The 12,922-nt window shown below is 37.8% G+C and overlaps 1 protein-coding gene and 1 long non-coding RNA gene across 3 annotated transcripts; both read right to left on the bottom strand.

Moving 5' to 3' along the window:
- Positions 1-593: 593 nt before the first annotated feature.
- LOC147551828 (KTI12-like, chromatin associated protein) lies at positions 594-6,615 on the bottom strand. Of its 2 annotated transcripts, XM_086667926.1 has the most exons (10): positions 6,536-6,562; positions 6,164-6,415; positions 5,013-5,116; positions 4,174-4,230; positions 3,860-3,945; positions 2,915-3,000; positions 2,569-2,684; positions 1,443-1,493; positions 1,230-1,315; positions 594-981 (listed from the first exon to the last, which is right to left on the bottom strand). In XM_086667926.1, the coding sequence occupies exons 2-10, from the start codon at positions 6,315-6,317 to the stop codon at positions 813-815; spliced, it is 909 nt and encodes a 302-aa protein (XP_086524052.1). In that variant the 5' UTR covers positions 6,318-6,415; positions 6,536-6,562; the 3' UTR covers positions 594-812. The 2 variants fall into 2 exon arrangements, with proteins under 2 accessions (XP_086524052.1, XP_086524051.1); XM_086667925.1 differs by having other exon boundaries at positions 594-980; positions 1,229-1,315; positions 6,164-6,615.
- LOC147551829 (uncharacterized) lies at positions 4,393-5,003 on the bottom strand. Its single transcript, XR_015237341.1, has 2 exons — positions 4,732-5,003; positions 4,393-4,636 (listed from the first exon to the last, which is right to left on the bottom strand). It is a non-coding gene; the product is annotated as an uncharacterized LOC147551829 (long non-coding RNA).
- Positions 6,616-12,922: the final 6,307 nt, after the last annotated feature.

The following is a 12,922-nucleotide window of genomic DNA, read 5'->3' as shown; positions in this document are numbered from 1 at the left end:
AATTCAAGGGGGTAAGTTCAATTACCAATTACTGAAGGAGGTAAACTCAATTACCAATTAATTGTGAGGGGGTAAGCTCAAAAAACCCACTTTGTACGCCGAAAAACTTTCTTATTTCACCAAAACATCAAACCTATTCAAACCAAACACCAAAACCTAGCCTTTCTATTAAAGAAAATTTTGGTTAAAAAATTCATTTTGTCATTAAATAAACCATTAGTCCAAATTAACATTTCATAGATCCATGGGCCGCAGCCAGGCTGCCAGGATAATAAATGATTTTTTTCGTTGCAAGATAATAAGTGAGTTTTGGCTAGCCTAACGAGTAAAATCAGTAAATAATCCTAAAGTAAGAGCTTCCAAGTTCCAACAAGGGTGGGAATCTACAGTCCCCAGGCCTTATATACCTGATACAGAATGCCCAACTTTGGACGATCACATTGGGTGCCCAAGACAGATACTACCCCGACCGGCCCGCCCAATTGTATGAGCCAGGCTCTCACTACACATTTTTTACTGATAGCTGTCGAAAGTACATAAAACCTCAGCAAATGAAAACCAAGCATCCAAAAGCCAAGAAAGGAAGACAAGAGTTCAATCAAATTCAGTACATTATTCACTATACCCACTCAGCTGAATAAAACTGGTTTTGGAATATAACATTGGAATCGTTTCAGACTACCTATTCGAACATAAATAGTTTTGAATTTTGTTAAATATTCTCTGCTATGATACACAGAAAGAAGTTGTCGAGTTTTTTTGACAGTAAAATAAGGTACGAGGATAAGTAATTTTACCCCAAAATATATATATCAAACAGCTGCTACTTCCCTGTTCAAGTAGTCGACGAACATCCTCTTCGCACTATCTGCATCTGAAGGTGGGGGTCTCCCACTCAAGCTGGATTGAGTTGTCAATTTTATGAATGTACGTCTCAAGCTCCGTAGCTGTGGCAACCCAACCGATCTCTGTATATTTATGTGAGTAGCTGGTTAAGGTCTCAAAACACCGATACAAAGGATTTGGCATGCACATAAACCACTCTCTTTCTATACTAAGGTTATGAAAAGAGAGATATTTTATCTAATTGTACTTGTGAACATTGCATGTTGATTCAAATTCGTCACGAGAACATCGGTATGCATATTAATGCAATGTGAAGTGTGAATACCGAATAGATAAATTAACGATAACCAGAAAAGAAATAAATTTAAATAATGAAGGATATGGTTGGCAAATGTTGACCAAGAGAAATGCTATTTGTAGGTCCTCCAAGTGCCAGGGATTGTGCTTCTACTATTGCATTTATAACCTCCTACATAAAAAAGAAAAAAAAAAAATCAAGATTTATTAAAAAAAAAAGTGGACCAATTTTGCCCAAATTTTAGTTATGTTTGAAAAATAATAGTTCAGATACTAGATAGCTTATAAGAAGTATCTACCTGTGTTGCACGATCCATCACATAAAGTGAATTTGCCTCTGTTACGCGACCCTGAACACAACAAATTTCTTGTTCAGAAATATAGAGATGCACAATATGACATAACTCCCATTCTAAACACCTGATCATCAAACTTCATTCCGCTTTAGTAATTTAATTTCCCTAGAAATAGGAGTCAGGCATCGTGTTGTCCGCGTAATGATGGAGACCATCTTCCTATTGGGCCTCACGGCCATGGTGATAGTGGGCCTCACGGTCAAGAAGCTACATTAGCGTAGTTTCTATAATTAAGTATTTAGGGTTTCCATAATTATGAGTCTTAGCAATCAAGGAAAGTATTATTAGTAGTTATCTTATTTCCTTATTTGAGTCTATCTAGGAAAGTACAATCTCTATATAAGAGAAGTCTAGTCTGTCTTTGTTAACCAGATCAGAGAATATTATCAACCAAGTTTATTATTAATCAAGTTTATTGTTTATCGTTATTTTATCAGTTTTATTTCGTTAGTTTAGTTTATTAATAATGGTAGATTCCATTACTTTTACGCTTCCGCAACAATCTACATCACGTAATTTGTTAGGTTTCAATACTAAACCCTCTATGGGGCTTAGAACATAATGAATCACTCTGAGAAACCATGTCACTGTGCAAACTAATAGATATAGGGGCCAGATGAGTTTTCGGACGGACTTGGTCCGAGTCCACACTCCACATCATTAACCCAATAATAAAAGTGTGCGGCAAACTAGCCCAAGAACCGTGCCTGACCTTTTCTGCGTAAGACAATACAATGATATAACAGATATTATTTTTCAAAAGTACTCTCTTCCTCTCTCATTTGTTCTTCTGCAGGGCTTTCAAATCTTTCTGATCTAAATCATGACCGAACCAATTTGTGCTCAAGAAACAGTCCATTGACATTTATAGTCTTTCAAGTTTGTGACATTTGGGAATCAACTTATTATTTTCACCATTCAAAATTAAGATTCTGGACCAATCTGCTACATGCCTAACCAAATTACTATTTTAACTTTTGCATATTAATGGAAAATGTAGGCTTATTACTTAAGTTCTGAACCCTCTTATTGGAATAGAGAGATGCTTATGCAAAAGTCTGATACTTACAGTTTGAGTGGCAATTGTTGGCTGAAGAACTTTCACATCTCGAGACTTTGAATCCACTTTCTTGGTCAAGTATGATACAACATCAACAATAGCAAGAGATGATTGTCCTATTCCCTCTGGTTAAGAAGACACCATGAGGAAAAACAATAAAATAATTTAATAGTATCTGAAACCATTTCTAATCTACTCTCCGTATATAACTCAGAAAACTTAGTTAGGTTACTTGCATGCCTAAACTTGAAGAAGGAACATTACATCTATTTTTTTGTCACCCAATTGAAGCCGGTTTCTGTAGTTCATACAATTAAATTCTATTCATACTAATTCATGAATTTTAGAACAGTACCTCTAGAAGGATACAACTCAAAAAGTGGAGAATCCCATCGATTACGCCTATCTGGCCTCTCAAACCTTCTAACCAAATCTTCGAATCTGTCCAATCAAAGATAAAGAAGGATACAACTCAATAAATTTAGTAGTAGCAACAATAAAAAAAAACGGTAGAGGCCTAATATAAAGGTTCATACAACTGAAGGAATTCATTTGGAATTTGGCTACGGGGACTAATTGGGGATTTATAACCAAACATTGGTAAGACTACACGTCCTGAAATTCCTTTATGCTTTAGCACACATTTTGCTTTCATAAACTCAGAACAACAACAGAAACTATATATATATAATAGGTTAGAAACTTCTAAGAAAATGGGAACAGTAACTAACTAAAACTCTCGAAATGAAATAAACAATATATGAAGTAGATGTAGTCAAAATGGTTGCTCTGACTCAAGCCCATCTAAGAGTGACAGCTTGCGCCTATAGTGGTCTATGAATCTCATCATGCCACAATAAGTAATGATATAAATCATATAATATCTGCATCATGCTCCCCAGCAACCCACTTTTGAACTATGCATGGATATATCTAGGAGATCAGTTTGTACTACGGGGTTATTCTGGATATTTTGTTTCTACTAAGGGCTGAAGGTTACCTTATAAAACAAATTACAGGTTTAGCAGAGGTATTTTTTCTTGTTCATGGTGACAAATAGCTACATGAACCAATTATCTACTACTAGATACACTCTTTAAAAGACGAAGTAATCAATAGAAAACTGTGCATACACACAAAGGCGGGAGTCCGGACCTTAGAAGTAAAAAACCAAAAGAAACTACGGTGTATATAAGCATGCAATAAAATTAAAATAAAATAAAATCAGGTGCAGTTACCAAAAAACAATAACGGGATCAAGATAAGTTATTAGTTGCTTCGAACTAAAGTTTGAACTTACATCTTATCGTTATATGAGGCTTCCCCCTTCCCTTCTCGTTCTTTGTTCCATTCCCTACAATTATTTTCTTCTAAATCACAATATACCTGTAACAATGGAAGAGTAGGAATAGTAATTAAATCAGATATACTACATGTGGTATTTGTAGAAAAGTCATAATTTAGCATCAATAATCTAAGTATAGCAGAAAAAAACATGAAAAGGTTGTCTTAATAGCAGACCATTTTACTCCCTATTTCTTAGAATTGCAATGACCAAAACAACAAGAAATGGTAGTATTACAATGTGCAAGCAGAAGATTAAGTAAGCCTCACCACACAATATCTTATTCCAGCAGCACGGGCCAGGCACCATAATTCATATCGATAACCCTGTGACCGCAAATATTAGCCCAGTTATTTTACAGTTCACAAAAACAAACTGCTGAAAAATAAAAATAAGTCAGAGTAAAAGAGAAATGCATAATCAATGAAAACTGAAAAAGCCATGAAATTGGGATCTTAAAGACTTCCATGATACCTTTCACAAATATCTATCACAAAGAAAATCTTTTCTTTTCTTTCGTACATTTTGAAAAGTTACAATATAATTTAGCAAGTAAACCACAAAAGAAAAGACAGATTTTGTAAATGACTATATGTGTCACTATCATACATTCAATTTATAGTCTTTTTTCTGAACAATATCCAATGACACCCAGGGAGCTCCTACAGGAGCAACAATAGAAATAGGACTTTATAGTTGCTGACGGATTCCTCTCATCGGAATCCAGATTTCCTGTGCAGCCTTATCCATGAATCACAATTTGTGAACTGTTAAACTCTTAGGCACACAACAGTGAACACAAGGTTCATAAGGCAAGAGGCAAGGACCTGCAAAATTGAGCTGAAGTTTCTTTTGGAGTTAAACATCATTAACTCCAATGGAAGTTAGCTTTACAGAGGTAGATCCAATAGGCATAGCAACACTATTTCTACAAAAGGACACAAATTAGAAACGTCAAAAAGGGTACGGGAAGGGGGGGGTTTGTGTATAAGTTTTCAGATGAATCTTTATTTTCTACCAATATCGTAATATAACCCGCACACGCGTACATACAAATGAAAAAAACACATACATGGAAATACGTATGTCATGGAAATGTACTGCTGACCTTAATGCTGTTTAAAGAGTCTACAATAACAATATCGTCTTTCGACAAGGATCTATCAACTTCAGATCTGAGCACCCCCCTTAAGTTCTTTTCTGCAGTCATATCTACAGAAATGCAAGAAAACCACATACATTACAGTAAGATATTTACTACTGTTAAACAGTTACAAAGTGAAAGCATACATAACTAGTAAGAATTAAATGCATACATACAAACTGCAAGTGAGAAGCCAGTGACAGAGTCGTTGTGGAAATAAAATTGTTCAATTTAAAGGAATGTTTTTTAAATCTTCTAACCTCCTACCAATTAAGACACTCACTCCCGACCACATAAGGTTTTTGCGCAAATAACTTGATTGGAGGAACCCTGAATGGGTTCAGAGGAGGCGAACACATGATCTCTACGATGTTTAAGTTATAAAGTATTCAAAGTTTGAAGTATTTACCAACCGAGAAGGCATTTATGGTAATCCTGTAGGTGGTGTTTGCTCTTTATTCTCGAATTCTGTATTTTTATCTGATTGAAGTGAATCATTCTTCTTAAAACGGGCTTGGTTGAAAAATCCTATATCTTAATGGAGTCAAATTTGAATATTGGTTAACACATTATAAAAGAAGACGATTTTGGGACTTCTAGAATTAAAGCCAACACCTTATAAGACTCTATCATCAAGGCGAAGGTGTTACTGGAGTTGTTTTGAGAGTAAACTTTAGGTGCTAAAGATAGCCAGAGAAAGAGTTTAGTACTATCTCTTTCCCAAACAACTTTATGGGCTAGAATCATAAAAGATAATGAATTTGAAAACATCATCTCTTACATTACCTCAATATTATTAACACTAAGGAACATTACTAGGTATCACTCAAGAAAACCCTAAATTCCTTTAAAGAGTAACTAGAACAAGTTCAAATTATAACCAGACAACTACACATGAATGATAGTAATATAAACTAAAAAGTATCCTAAAACATATTCTTCCTCCCATTGATCAAATCCCATACTTTGTAGTATCCACTTATAGAACCCAATTAGAGAGTATTAGGGATTGCTATCTAAACACAACTATTTAAACTGGAAGGTTAAAGATAGATGATTGCAACTATATTTGAATTCTAGAGAGAGAGAGATAGAGAGAGAGAGAGGGAGCTAACCGGCGTAGCTTTGATTTCGATCAAGATGAAAAGAAGATTCATCGATAATCCGGACGGTTGGCTTCTGTTCTAGGGTTTGAAGGGCATCGGACAAGCAGGAAGCAGCAGTCGATTTACCGCTACAAGGCTGCCCACAAATCACGACCAAGGCCATTTTGAAGAAAAAGAAGAAGAAATTTGCTATGACGATTTCACTAAGTTTATATGAACTTCTCTTCTTCGTTGATGTTGTTAAGAAGATAATTCAGAACCCTAAATTAGAAGAAGAAGAAGAATCAGCAGGAAGTTGCATCAAGTGAGATAAAGTAACAACCTTGTGTGTTGATATAGTGAGAGAATAAACTCAGACACCTCAATCAACTCAGGAATCACCTTTTCCTTCAAATACAAGAGTGTGAAGAGCCAACAACTAGGGCTAGGCTACCGGTTGTTTAGGAATAGATTTGTTGGGCTTTAAGTCTCTTTCATCTTGTTGGACTTTATTCATTTTTCGGTTTAACTTAGACGGCTGTCGTGTTTATCACATCTTCATGGTGTATCAATGTCTTGTAACGATTAAAATAGTCGATTTCTCAAAAAAGAAAAAAAAGTGTGAAGAGAGAGGTTAGAGTTTTAAAATCCAATCTGGGTCGTTGGTGTACCTTATTATTAGTTATACTCTTAGTGCTCATATATCTTTTTTTTTTTAATTATAAATATTTACGTCTTTTCAAACATAAGGTAGAACAAAATTAGTCACGGAATTCCACCCATTAGGATTTGACAATGAGCATTCTTCATTTGGCAACTGGTCAGGAACAACATTTCGTATGATTAATTTTAGGATTGACTAACCAACAACGACATAAATAATAAACTAGATTCAAATGCTAGTAAAATAATATCCTAATCTTAATCAGCATTGGCCAAAAGAGCATGATAAGCAAGGGTTCCAGACACGCCGAACGAATAAAAAAAACAAGACCATGATAAACAAGAAATATGAGATAACAAGAGATGACCATATGCATGGCTACGGGCCTATGAAAATACACATGAAAGAAGTGAAAGAATTTGGGAAGAAAAAGGAAATAGAAAAACGATAATATTTGCTAATCAGACCACTGCTGCAAGTCTCAGTCTTAGCATATCTTCTAGGAAATATTTTAAAGTCCATCCTAAGGATGAACAAACACGTAATGATCCTTTACATCAAATTTTAACAAAATCTTGTGAGGCCGGATATATGTTTGGAAAGTGTGGAAAAATTGAGAAAGCAATTGAAGTTTTTAATGAAATTGGTATAAAAAATGTTACGAGATGGAGTAACTCCATGATTGATGAAGTAGCCATGAATGAATATAGAAATCAATCTTTGCGACTATTTTGGAAGATGGGTTCTGATCGAAACAGTGTAACTTAATTTTATTGGTGTTTTAGGTGCGTGTAGTCATTCTCAATCAGTGGACGGTGGGTCGTCAAATATTTTTCGATATAATGAATTGTTTGTTTTTTTTTTTTTTTTGAAGCCACGGGAATCGATTTCCATTCATAAGTGATAAAAATCACATTGTTTACATGGATGTAATTGTTATTTCTCTCTTCCAACTTCATGAGAGTTGCATACCTTTAAATGCAAAGTACCTCATGAATAAGACAGAAATGGGACTAGACTCTGACGAAATGTAACGCCCCAAATCTAGATTTCCACGTCGGCCGCCATGAAAACCTAAACTCAAAGCATTTCTTCGTAGAACAGTAAACATAGTCGATATATCCATCAAAAGAGACAAATAATATCAAATGTGAAGCTCATAAGAATCAATAAATCATCTAAAAGAAATCCATTAAACTTCCTTAACTCAAACAATGGTTCTGAATCATCGACACGTAGGTCGGACAATAACGAATGAAACAAATAACTATCTAGAAAGTGAAACTCCAAATAACTACCTAATCTCGAAAGCGAAAACTAAGAAAGAAGCTTTGAGCTGACGAACTGGGATCAAGCTGGTGGCGCTCCCCTATCTCTATCACCTGAAAAATAGTAGGCTGGGTCAGAACCCAGCTAGTAGATTTCTAATTACCTAAGGTCTAAATAGACCAATTCAACACAAAACCAAGTATCGAACAACAGAACAATAATAACAGTCCATTATGTTACACCTTTCGTGCTAACACAATTGAAGTCAACCTGTTACACGGTTGAAGAGATTCATACAATACAACTTCCCTTTTGGAGGGGCATAACCAATTTTGAGGTCCACAAGATAGCGTCACTTACCATTCGTGTTTGCATCGACTTAAACCTCTCAATAGACAAAGGATACCACCCAAAAAGGGAATCCGTGCAACACGAGCACAGTGCAACACGAGCACTTTACATATGAGCAGGAGGCGAGCCAACCTCTAGTTGGTAATTACTTCTCACACTAGAAGTATGTGGTCCACAAGAATGATCTTGTGTTTGCATCGATCATCCTGTCGAGCCAACCACCTATGGATTACAACCGTCAATCCATATTAGAACCCAAGCCCCTGGTCCACTAGGTTGTCCAATATCAAATTGACAAACCCGTGTTTGCAATCGACCCACATGTCGAGCCAACCAGTCTTAGTTCAATCCATTAACGAAACTCAAGATCATGGTCCACCAAGTTATCCAATATCGTAATGGTAACTAGTGTTTGCAATCGACCCACATGTCGAGCCAACCATTCTTGGTTCCGACTAGCCTATGCTTTCTAGGTTAACAACCTAAAGCAATATATCACACACAACTATTGATAGCACTTATGCTCCAATATCATACACATCATCTCATACAATCAATTATCAACATAAATAACATAAACACAAACAATTCTTAGTATCTAGGCTGCTGTCCGGGTGTATATATATACCATATTTATATAACCTAAATAACCTAGGTTGCTGTCCGGGTATATGTATACTCCATTAATATAACTATAATGATCTAGGGTTACTATGTTATTGTTGTAATTAGTTTCTAATCATAATATATATATATATGGTATCACTAATTAGTTCTAAGTTGATGATAACCTAGTAAACAACAATGGTTCAAAGCTATTATAGTACTACTATCCAAAACTAGGTTAAAAATTAAAGAGGGCTATATAAACCCTAGGGAAGAAGAAACCTACTTGATTTTTTGTAGCACCAAGAAGAAGAAACCAAACCCTTTAGTAACCCTTTGAAGCTCCCTCACTTTCCCACACTTCTTCTCTCTAGAAATCACTTTCTCTCTCTAGGTTGTATTACCTTCTTTCAATTCCCAGCTAATGAAAAGAAAAGAAATAAAAAGGGTGAAAGAAATTAAAGGGTCGGGAAGGGTTAAAGGGTTTTCAAGCTTTATAGGGGTGTTGCTATTTGCACCCTCGTTTTTGCTAATAGCACCCCTATAAAGTGAGGGTGTTACAATCTCCCCTCCTAAAAGGAAATTTCGTCCTCGAAATTGAACGTACCTAATGAGGGGAAAAGATGAGGATAACGAAGTTGCATATCATCCTCACGCTCCCAAGTAACTTCCTTGTCATTGTGGTGATGCCACTGAACCTTGACCATGGGAATCGTCTTTCGGCGAAGAACATGCTCTCTACGATCAATGATACGAACTGGTTCCTCTTCATATGACACATTTGGCTGGAGCTCCAAATCATGGTAATCTATCACTGTATGTTGATCTCCATCTCTCACATGTTTTCGAAGCATCGAAATATGAAAGACATTGTGGACTCCTGTGAAGCTTGCAGGCAAGTCAAGACGATAGGCTACTTTTCCCACCTTCTCAACTATTCTGAAAGGTCCAATATATCTAGGAGCCAACTTTCCTTTCTTACCAAATCGCAAAATACCTTTCATAGGTGACACCTTCAACAAAACCTCATCTCCAACAATAAACTCCAAATCCCTTCGTTGGTTGTCGGCATAACTCTTTTGACGACTTCGAGCTGCTTGGAGCCTACTTCGAATCAAAGCAATTTTCTCAGAAGTGTCCCGAATCACCTCTGGTCCTTCTAGTTTAGCGTCACCTGCCTCTGTCCAACACAATGGTGACCGACAAGGTCTCCCGTATAATGCCTCGAAAGGTGCCATGCCAATACTAGATTGGTAACTATTATTGTATGCGAATTCCACCAAAGGCAAATGATCTTGCCAACTCCCTCCAAGATCTAGTATTGAGCATCGCAACATATCTTCAAGTACTCTGTTAACTCGCTCTGTTTGCCCATCAGTCTGAGGGTGAAAAGCTGTACTGAAATGTAAAGATGTCCCCATAGAGGTTTGGGAACTCTTCCAAAACCGTGAAGTAAAGGACGAATCTCTGTCTGAAACAATAGACACTGGGACTCCGTGTAACCTGACAATCTCCTTAATGTAAAACTGTGTCAGTCGGTCCCCACTATCTGTCGTCTTCACTGGTAGGAAGTGAGCCGACTTAGTCAACCTGTCAACTATCACCCAAATAGCGTCAAAGCCTCTACTAGATCGCGCTAAACCTGTGATGAAGTCCATCGATATATTTTCCCATTTCCACTCTGGAATGGGCAACGGTTCCAGGAGTCCGGATGGATGTCGATTTTCCGCTTTCACCATCTGACACACATTACACTTCCTCACATACTCCGCAACATCTTTCTTCATCCCTGACCACCAGTACTGCCTCTTCAAGTCTTTGTACATCTTGTTACCCCCGGGGTGAACTGTGTACTTACTTCGGTGTGCTTCATCTAATATATCCCGTCTCAAGACCGGATCTGCCGGTACATATAATCTCCCTCGAAATCTCAATACGCCGTCCTGCCCGGTACTGAACTCAGTCTCAGTCCCTTGCATTAACGAAACCTGTTTCTGGCATCACTCATCATCAATTTGGGCATCCACAATACGATTCAACAAAGATGGTATAACAACCATACTACCCAGAAATAACGAGTCAATTCCTGACCCAACCACGTCAATGTCGTATGTTGCTACATCCTCCAACATCTTCCACTGGTTCATCATCAATGTTGCCACGATACCCCTCGGTTGTCGGCTTAGTGCATCGGCTACCACATTTGCCTTACCTGGGTGGTATTGCAACGTGAAGTTATAATCCTTCATCAACTCCAACCACCTGCGCTGACGCATGTTCAACTCCTTTTGTGAGAAGAGATACTTGAGGCTCTTATGATCGGTAAAGAGATCGAACTTCTCACCATACAGATAGTGCCTCCAAATCTTCAAAGCAAACACTATAGCTGCCAACTCTAAGTCATGAGTTGGATAGTTTTGCTCATGTGGCCTCAACTGCCTAGAAGCATAAGCAACCACTTTATCTTTTTGCATCAATACACACCCTAAACCCTGAATAGAAGCATCTGTATAAATCACAAATCTGGTGCCACTCTCTGGAATGACCAACACCGGTGCCGTAGTCAACTTCGTTTTAAGTTCTTTGAAAGCCTCATCACACTTCGTATCCCATGAGAATGTCACTCCCTTCTTTGTAAGATTCGTCAAAGGTCCTGCAATACTTGAGAACCCCTTGATGAACCGTCGATAATACCCAGCCAATCCCAGAAAACTGCGAATCTCAGTAACCGAGGTAGGCTGCTTCCAATTAAGCATAGCTTCAACCTTAGAAGGATCAACTAATACTCCGTCCTTAGAAATAACATGGCCTAGGAATTTTACTTCCTCTTGCCAAAAATCACATTTCTCGAACTTCGCATATAACTGATGTTCCATCAGTCTCTCTAACACCAATCTCAAGTGATCTTCGTGATCCTCCTTAGTCTTGGAGTAGATAAGAATGTCATCAATAAAGACAATGACAAATTTATCCAAGAAGTCCCTGAACACCCGATTCATGAGGTCCATAAACACTGCAGGAGCGTTAGTCAAACCGAAAGGCATAACAAGAAACTCATACGAACCATAACGTGTCACAAATGCCGTCTTAGGAATGTCCTCCTCTCGGACTCGTAACTGATGGTACCCTGACCTCAAGTCAATCTTAGAGAACCACTTGGTCCCTCTCAGTTGATCGAACAGATCGTCAATCCTTGGTAAAGGATATTTATTCTTCACAGTAACCTTGTTGAGCTCTCTATAATCAATACACAACCTCATTGACCCATCTTTCTTTTTAACAAAAAGAACGGGTGCACCCCAAGGGGAACTACTCTGACGTATGAACCCCTGATCTAGTAATTTCTGAATCTGGTCCTTAAGCTCTCGCAGTTCTATCGGAGCCATTCGATAAGGAGTTCGGGCTATAGGTTTAGTACCCGGTTCCAACTGAATGCAGAAGTCAACCTCTCTGCGTGGTGGCAACCCTGGTACATCTCTGAACACATCGTGGTACTCACTAACCACATCAATACTATCAAGCCCCTCACTCATTACCGGATGCTCTTCTAGCTCTACGTGACTCAGGTGAACCTCTCTCATCTGACAAGTCAACGCTGACACTGTAAACACTTCTTCCCCTGGAAGAGAAAATGTGACTGTCTTGGCATAACAGTCCACAAGTGCATGGTATGAGGCAAGCCAATCCATGCCTAAAATCACATCATACCGCACCAACTCAAGCACAAAAAGGTCTGCAGCGAAGTCTCGCTCACCCAATCTAATGATACACCCCTTACAGATGTGGTCTATCACAATCAAACCACCCCAAGCAGAAGACACCGAAAAAGATCTCCCACATCGATCTAACTCTATGGGTAACTTACGAACAAAAGAAACAGAGATAAATGTGCCCATGGC

This window comes from Eschscholzia californica, unplaced genomic scaffold (assembly GCF_041429995.1).
Source record: "Eschscholzia californica isolate CP2 unplaced genomic scaffold, dmEscCali1.0.p SCAF_3, whole genome shotgun sequence".
NCBI lineage: Eukaryota > Viridiplantae > Streptophyta > Magnoliopsida > Ranunculales > Papaveraceae > Eschscholzia > Eschscholzia californica.
The sequence above is the reverse complement of the archived record's forward strand: the minus strand, read 5'-3'. Positions and strand labels throughout refer to the sequence as shown.